Source organism: Suricata suricatta, chromosome X, assembly GCF_006229205.1.
Source record: "Suricata suricatta isolate VVHF042 chromosome X, meerkat_22Aug2017_6uvM2_HiC, whole genome shotgun sequence".
NCBI classification, from domain to species: domain Eukaryota; kingdom Metazoa; phylum Chordata; class Mammalia; order Carnivora; family Herpestidae; genus Suricata; species Suricata suricatta.
In genome coordinates, this window is record NC_043717.1 from 86,088,551 (window position 1) to 86,097,611 (window position 9,061).

The following is a 9,061-nucleotide window of genomic DNA, read 5'->3' on the forward strand; positions in this document are numbered from 1 at the left end:
TTCCCGGCCTGTTGGGCCTGCCGACGAAGGAGCACGTAGATCTTCTCTTTAATCCAGTCTTTGTTATATGGCTGGTATGTCTGGGTATCAGCCCGGTAAACAAGGCAGCTGAGGTCCGCCAGATCATCGATAAAATCAAACAACTGACTGATATCATATGTGATAGAGGGGCTGTTGGGATCCATTCTCTTCAGATGTTCTTCATACATTTTACAAACGCCTTCCATGCACTCATTCACAGATTCATAGTCAGCGTAAGTTCTGCCCTCTGGCCTCTTGGTAGGCTGTACCAGCAAAATGGTGTGAGACATCGCGCCAAACTCTCCCGCTACAGCCGCTGCCGACACCGAAGCCGCACACGAGCTTAGCCGCAACGCCGCCCTAAGCAATGACTCTTGATCTCAACTCAGGTTCATGAGTTCCAGCTCCGCAATGGGCTCTGCACTGATGGTGCAGAGCCTGCTTTGGATTGTTTCTCTCCTCTCTGCCCCTCACCTGCTTGTGTGTGCTCTCTCTCACTCTCTTTCAAAATGAATAAACTTTTTAAAAATTCAAGAACAAACTTAAGTTTATTGGGTAGTAAAACTGTACATAAGGGGAGACTGAGTGGCTCAGTCAGTTAAGCATCGGACTCCGGCTCAGGTTTCGATCTCATAGTTCATGAGTTCAAGCCCCACATTCTGTGCTGACAACTCAAAGCCTAGAGCCTGTTTTGGATTCCATGTCTCCCTCTCTCCCTGCCCCTCTCTCACCTGTATTCTCTCTCAAAAATAAAAAACATTGGGGCACCTAGGTGGCTCAGTCGGTTAAGCATCCGGCTTTGGCTCAGGTCATGAACTCACGGTTTGTGGGTTCGAGTCCCGCATTGGGCTCTGTGCTGATAGCTAGCTCAGAGGCTGGAGCCTGCTTCAGATTCTGTATCTCCCACTCTCTCTCTGACCCTCCCCTGCTCCCACTGTCTCTCTCTCTCTCTCTCTCTCAAAAATAAATAAAAAACATTAAAAAAATTTTTAGATAAAAAATAAAAAAACATTTAAAAACTGTAAATAAAAACAAGGAAGAGAAAACCATAAAAGTCAGGAAAATGGTGAACGTGGAGAAGTAAAAAGTATACAATCTAGAAGGGCAATTATGTTGTCTTTACCTGGGTGTGAGTTACATGGGTGTGCATCTTACACTGAGTCTTTAAGCTCTACATTTAAGTTTTATGCACTTTTCAGTATTTTTTTAATTGCACAATTTAGAAAAATAAATTTTCTTACACGTTGCACATTCTAACAAAAAAGAAAAGCAATGAATGCATGTTTTTTACTTTTATGTCCAGCAATCCTTTTTCCATAAAGTTTTTAAGACTTAGAAAATATGCCTCTATATCATACCTAAAGTGAAACATGTCACATAACAATCACCCACAGAATGGGTAATCATCTACTTTGCAGATTATATATGCCGTTGCAGCTCACCATTGTGTCTTTTGATTATTTCACTACTCTGTCATCATGATGAGCAGAGTAAAGCAGTTTTACTCATCATGATGAGCAGAGTAAGGAAAAGTCAATAAAGTAAACTTTTCCTAACAATTCACTTGTAGGTCACAAAACCATCTTCAAAATCAAAGAATAAAAAGGCCTTGCCAATGGAGGATAATTAAAAAATGAAATCTGCATACTTTGAGAATTTCATTTAGTTATTACTTTTTAACCAATACCTATTAAAAAAACAAAAATTTGCAGAGAGTACATTATAAATGGTAAAATAAACTAATTTATGTTTTACCACAAGTACTTTCAACTACTTCCCTGGAAAACTAGACAGGCCTTCCAATGTGTTGAAAACAGTGGTTAAGCTTTTAATTTCTCAAAATGTTAAGCCTGCCACAAGCTTATCTGTAAGATAAAACAAAATCAATCTTCCTTCCAATAGGCAACACAGAAATATCTGCTTCAGACAAACATGAGAAATTTAACCTAAAAATGTCTACCATCTAGTTCCTTTTCTGTTAAGAATAAATATATAAGAACGTGTATCAAGATCACTTCAATACTGGGGTAGCTGGGTGACTTGGTTGAGCATCCAACTCTTGACTTTGCCTTAGGTCGTGATTTCCCAGTTCATGAGACTGAGCCTCGCACTGGGCTTTGTGTGTCAGACTCTGTGCTGACAGGGTGAAGACTGCTTGGGAGTCTCTTTCCCTCTCTCCTCTCTCTGCCCTTCCCTCTTTCTCTCTCTCAAAATAAACAAACATGTAAAAATTAAGAAAATTTTTAAAAAGATCGCTTCAATATTTGCTATAAGGTATTAAAATTCTTTGTGGTTCTCGCTGTCCCCAAAAGTTCAATTCCCTTTAGAAAGTAGTAGTAGGAAATTGGTTTTTGACAGAAGAATGTAATAGAATCAAGTAACTCATCTTTCCCTTTGTACCCAGGCTACTTAAAAAGCAAGGTCAAATATTCCTTTTTTTTTTAATGTTTATTTATTTTTGAGAGAGACAGAGAACAAGCAGGGGAGGGGCAGAGAGAGAGGCAGACACAGAACCTGAAGCAGGCTTCAGGCTCTGAGCTGTCAGCACAAAGCCTGATGCGGGGCTCCAACTCGTGAACCGTGAGATCATAACCTGAGCCAAATTGGATGCTTAACCAACTGAGTCACCCAGGAGCCCCCAAATATTCCTTCTTATGGTGATTGTTTTGTTTATTCACATTTTCAGTAGCTTCATTCTCTATGTTTTACTAAGCTTAATGCATATGTCTTTCACAATAATCCCTCCAGTGGGAAGGGGGGAATGTCAGTGTTCCCACTTCATCCCACCTAATCCAACAGTACAGCCAATGTTACAAAATTTTAAGAAATGTAATTGAAATAGAATTCCGTCTTGCCAGTCACAAGGCCACAAACATATTCATTAGAATGCAGATGACAATGTCAAAATGAACTATTAACTAGCATCTCAAAGATTTACCCAAATTGTAGAAGAAATCACTAATGGTTTATTAGGGTAAGGCAATTCATTTGCATAAGATACTTTCATTTCTCTAGTATAAAAACAGTTCTTCCTTAGTTGTAGGAGGAAACTGAACCAGTTGCTAACCCAGTTGCTAAGAATGTTCCCCCAATCAGAAGATTTGCCCATATTCTTCCAAATAATTCACGAATAGAAGATCAAAGTACATATCCTGAGAGAAATAATTCTGTTTCTGAATGCTGCATATCTTTCCACACCTGCTAACCAGTTTTAGTACCCTATGTTAAATTATAAAGGGAGAAAAAAACCAAAACCACCTCTAACAGTTACCCATTTTAATGTGGATTTTTCTTAATGTTTATTTTTGAGAGAGAGAGAGAGAGAGAGAGAGAGAGAGCGAGCGAGCGAGTTGGGGAGGGGCAGAGAGAAAGGAGACACAGAATCTGAAGCAGGCTCCAAGCTGTCAGCACAGAGCACAATGACATACGGCTTGAACACAAAAACCATGAGATCATGACCTGAGCCAAAGTCAGACGCCTAGCCAACGGAGCCCCCCTAGGTGCCCCTTATGTGGTTTTAAAAATAATCAAAGAGGGGCACCTGGGGGGCTCCGTTGGTTAAACGTCTGACTTCATGTCATGACCTGATGGTTCCTGAGTTCGAGCCCCACCCCATCAGGCTCTGTGCTGACACTTCAGAGCCTGGAGCCTGCTTTTGATTATGTCTCCCTCTCTTTCTCTCTGCCCACCCCCCCCCACACTGTCTGTGTCAAGTGCACGCTCTCTCTCTCAAAAATAAACACTAAAAAAAGATAATAATCAAATATTCTTCCTAAGTCCAAATGATTATCTTATTTCCCTAAAAACCTCCAAATACTTGAGTTTACCAGTTTTTCCACTTTTAAAACAACTTGGTGCTATTGTGGAGATGCTGTCTTAGGTCCCTGAGAACAAAGACAGAATCTATTTTCTGTCAAAGAAACTTAAACTGAATGTCTTAAGTTCTCCCAAGGACTCAAGTATTTTGTGAATACTTGTTGAGTATTTAGCTTTCCACCTTACTTGACCCCACTTTTCAATTTAAAAAAAAAAAGGGAACACCACAAGCCTGAATTAATTGAAATGTTATAGTCAATATCTTAAAGGTGGCTTCACATATAAAACACTGATGTTGATCTGTGCTTCAATTAAGCCTTAAAAGCAAAACAACAAAAAAGGCTAAATTTGGTGAAGCAAAGTACTACCTCTACTATCATTACCAGAATAGAAATATAACTCACAAAAATGAATATTGGGCATGCAGCTTTATCTTGAATCATGCATTTATGAAAATCAAAATATTCATTCATGAGGAGGAAAAGAAACAGGAAATGTTTAAAAAAGAACAAAGGCCCCTGCACACAAGTACATTAATAGCACTCTCTCCACCTTAATATTTAAGTGCAGGAAAGGGGCACCTGGGTGGCTCAGTCAGTTAAGGGTCCAACTTCCACTCCAGTCATGATCTCACAATCTGTGGGTTCAGGCCCCGCGTCGGGCTCTGTGCTGACAGTTCAGAGCCTGGAGCCTGCTTCAGATTCTGTCTGTCTGTCTCTCTCTCTCTCTCCCCCCCTCCCTCTCCGTGCCCCTCTCCTGCTCACAGGGTCTCTCTTTGTCTCTCAAAAATAAATATTAAAAAAAAATTAAGCGCCAGGGAATAATGTTTCTAACAAAGAAAGCAATAGCCTAGAAAATCTACTGATATTTGCTATAACATTTTTTTGAAAAATGCATTTCTCTTACCAGGAAAATGGACCAAGACTTATTTTTAACTTGTGAATACACGTCAAAATGAGAAAATAAATGCCAATGAAAACTAAAATACAAAGAAAAGGTTTCAGATAAAACTTCAGTTGAATTTAGAGCATCTTTTGGGGGGAAAAAAAAAGGACTTAACTACCAAGACAAATCTCTTAGAATGATTATTTGCCATAGCCCCCCCACACATCTCTCCAAAAAATTTAGATCAGACAATATTTAATGAACATCCACATGCACTCAGAGAAGTTCTGGAAGGTACAAAATCATTTAGTAGCAGCAGAAGAAAAAGAATGGCAATCACAACACCTGGCAATTATATTTTTTAAAGTTTACTATAATTACCAATGATTAATAAGGTAGTATCTAACAAAAATTCTAATATGTAAATGTTTAAAAAGAAAAATAATGAATATCTTCAAGCATATAGATAATATTCAACAAGTAAAAATATTTCTAAATTAGATCAAATATGGACATGAGGCTAACATCTTCAGATTAAGACCCTGGAACGTAAATGCTCTAGTTAAGATTGCTTGCGATACAAAGAAATGCTGAGCTCACTATGTTAATGATTTCTACTAAAAACAGAATTCACCACTGGATCTACTAGTACATGAAAGTTTATTAGCATAATCATGACAAGTCCTACGCTAACATGAAATCTCAAGAAACTAATTTCAAAAATAAGTGATTAAATCTGTATCTTCCATGTTGGCAGAATTCACAAGTTTGGCATTTAGATGTGAAACTTGTGAGAATAGCTCTAAGAAGGAAAGACGATAGTTATGTTAGTAGGAAAGTTATGATAGTAGTTAGTAGGAAAGACGATAATTATGTTTTGGTAGTCCTAAGAGTTCTATAATTTATCATTAAAAACATAATCAGTAGCTCTGGAAACAATAGGTTAGCTAGGTATGTAATGGACCATTCAGACAAGCAAAATACAGTTAGTCTTTCCCATAATTACCTAACAAAGCTTATTCTTCAAAGTCAAGTTTCCATCTTAATACAGTTGCTTTCAGTGAGGTACAATTAAGTAACTTCCCTCTCTGAAAGTTACTAAATGTCCCATACATCTCCTGTGTTGCTTTAGCACTATGTTCCTGAAATCGACTACAACTCACAAAACATACCGGTAGGAAGTGAGAGTGGAGAAATGAACTAACATTCTCATGAAATACACCATGCATTTTTCTTAAAAAGGTAATTTTCAGTCAAGTTAAAGCTCATCTGCTAATTTACCTCACGAAAAACTAAAAACCCACCCAAGATATTATTTTAAATACTGCTCTAAAACAAATCTATAAAAGGATTCGCTAATAATTTGTTGACACACTACTTTCATTTCTAACAGTTCCAGTTACCGGTTTATATTTAACAGGCTCTGTTTTCAGACAAAGGAAAGGATTTTTGATAATATATTTACAACACCATTCATTCTAATAAAATGAAAATGCTGGATTCAAACACTCCCAAGTTAGACTGTACACAACAAAGTTTTCAAAGAAGGGAAAGAGGTCAAATAAATGAAGCCCAAGTACTGGATGGTGATGTATTTGGCTATTTAAAATACTTCATTCTGTCACACAACTAACTTTACACTCTCTTCATTTTACAGAATGCAATTATAAAACTGACTATACTGATTTGAATCTACCATTCAAACTAGGGTCCTCAAACCATGGAATAACTACATACAAATAAGCCCTAACAACAGTTTTGAAAAAGCTCTTCAGGAACAATACAGGGAGCATGGGTCATGCAAATACACATAAAGTGAATCCAATTCTCATTTTGACAAGGTATTTCAATCTCCTACATCACTGTTTTTCTCCAACCACTGCCAGTAAAAAGCCAAGCAGAATTTCACCTTCTACTCTTAATACCACTCATTCTAAGGTGAAAACAATTATAATAAAAATGTCAAAAACAGCTGGAAGGAGGAAGCTGAGCACTCTACAAAGCTGACAGGCCCTAGATAACTAAACAAAACGGTGAACTGATTTATCAGTTTGGGGAGGTTATCCTAATCTAATACAGATGAAAATAATGGTTTGGTTAGGTAACTTCCCATCCTGCCTTCCTTACACACAAGGGACTTAATAGCTATTTGTTAAACAGCACGTACAAGGATCTGGAAAATGTTCCTAACAGTTACAAATGAAAGTTTATCAAATAGACTTTTCGCTTTATAAACCAATAAGCACTCTAAGCAAATGCCAGGAAGGCTAGGGGGAGAGGGTTAACGGGCACGGGAGGCAGAGGGGAAGGCGCGGAAAGGTTGAACCAAAATAAATATGAATCATAGTTCCCACACTTCAAGGGTCTCTCAACTCGTTAGAGCACAAGAGTACACAGGAGAGTCAGAGCCCAATTAACTGCTAACCTGAGTGGTACAAACTTTAAGAGCAAGAGCTGTCCAGAGAAGTTTAAATATCTAAAGATTGGAATAATATTACTTTTAATAGCTATCACTTGAGCACTTACTATAAGCCAAGTGCTTTAGAGGCATTATTTAGTCTTCACAACAATCCTTTGAGTAGAGTACTTATTAATCCCAATTTACTCAAGGGGAAACGGTCAAAGTGGTTAAGGAACTTACCCAAGGTCACTCAGCTAGTTAAGTGGCTAAGATCGCCGCTTACCCAGGAAATACAATTCTAGAGCTCACAGAGTTAAGATTTCGTAAAGTGGCGCGAGTGCGCGCGGCGCGGGGGGTGAGGTGGAGAGGCCAGACAGCCTGGCAGCATTCCACGCACAAGATCGGGGAACGCGTTCCACGGATTTCGTTCGAAGTAACGAAGTTCCGAAGATTCGTTATCTTACACACGAGCAACCGGAAACTAACCGTAACTAACTAGCGGGTGGAGAGGGGGAGGGAGAAGGGAACGGGGGGGGGGGGGGGGGGGAGGGGAGACCGCAAAAATGGCAAACGAAAATTAATCTCATACAATGCTGAGCTTTAGCGAATAAAGCGATTCAGAGGGAAAAACATTAGAAATAAGTTACTTGTTTTTGAAATCTGGGGTTTTGCTGCTTAAACGATTTTTTCCCCCCCGAGAGTGCGAACTGAAATTTTGGGCGAGGAAACCGCGGGTATGGCAAATTACTGTTTTCTGTATTAACCGGGGGGGGAACAAGTTTTATGGCTAAAGGAAACGCGTTATTTCAGGTACTCGAGAACCTTGGAGAGTTGCCAAAATTAGTTACAGTCCCAGGACAAAATGGGGTTTAGGAAACATTTCATGACTAAAGTTGAATCAGCCCCGAAATAGCTCTCAAGTGAAAAGACGGAGCCAAGAGATGCCGGTATGTCTTCGGGGAAAGCGGTAATGCCGGCTACTTCTCCCACGGCCACCGCGCCGCGCGAGGCCGGGACAATCCGAAAGCCCGCTCCCCTGGAGGACGAGAGGTGCCAAGCGGGGCTCTTCGCGACGCCCCGGGCATCGCGGCGGCGGGGAGGGAGTCGGGACGGTTCGCCCTCCTCGGACTTCGGGCAGAGGAGGCGCCGGGCTCCAAACTGCGGAGTCGCACGGGTGCAGAGTGAAGAAATGGGGCAGGGGGATGAAAAGTCCGAAGCCCCCGGCGCGGCCCCGTAAAAAAGAAAGGAGCCAAGTGAGCTAAAGCGAAGAAGGGGGACAAAAAGAGACGGAGCTGGAGCGCAGGGACCTGCAGGGGCGAAACCGGAGTTATGCTAAGAGACTAAAGGAAGACAACCTACGGCAAGCAACGGCGGATTTCGGAGAGGCCAGGGGAAGGAGTCGGCGACGGTTACCAGCACCTCTCGTCCCCGAGTTGGAAACTCCTAGACAACCCTCCACACCCGCCGCCCGGATGGGGGAGGGGTCACATCTTCTCTCCCCCCCCCCCCCCAATATCTTCCCACTAGGGAAAGCACGATTGACGTCCGGGCCTGGCCCGGCCGTGCGCCCGCCTCCAGCCCGGACACTCACAATTCTCCTCTCCCTGATTTCTCCCAGTTCTTTATCCACTCTACGGGAACAACCACAGTTGCGGCCGCCATCTTCCCGTCACTAGTAGCAGAAGCCCGGATGTGTAGCACGCGAGCGAGGGGTCAAAGGGGAGCACCGCCCACGGGGAATGCCGGGAGCTGCGAGTTCGTTTTTCGATTTCCCGCCCCACTTTCCTCCCCACCCGCGGAAACCCGAGGCCCTGCCTCCAGCCAGGTGGCTGAGACCCGTGGGTCCCTTTGCGGAGTGACTACCCCGACCGCGCCCTCGACAACCCTTGCCCTATTCCCCTGGCTTCCCTTTAGAACGGGAGAAATGCCATCCCCAGG

At 41.6% G+C, this 9,061-nt stretch overlaps 1 protein-coding gene and 1 pseudogene across 5 annotated transcripts in view; both read right to left on the reverse strand.

Annotated features, from left to right (window-relative positions):
• The window catches only part of THOC2 (THO complex 2), a 113,532-nt gene extending 104,734 nt beyond the window's left edge, over nt 1–8,798 (reverse strand). For all 5 annotated transcript variants that reach the window (XM_029931058.1, XM_029931054.1, XM_029931053.1 and 2 more), the window contains exon 1: nt 8,715–8,798. In XM_029931058.1, coding sequence (XP_029786918.1) covers nt 8,715–8,785 — 71 coding nt within the window. In that variant the 5' untranslated portion in view covers nt 8,786–8,798. The remainder of the gene's footprint in view (nt 1–8,714) is intronic.
• On the reverse strand, nt 3–384 carry LOC115284278 (annotated as a pseudogene).
• Nucleotides 8,799–9,061: the final 263 nt, after the last annotated feature.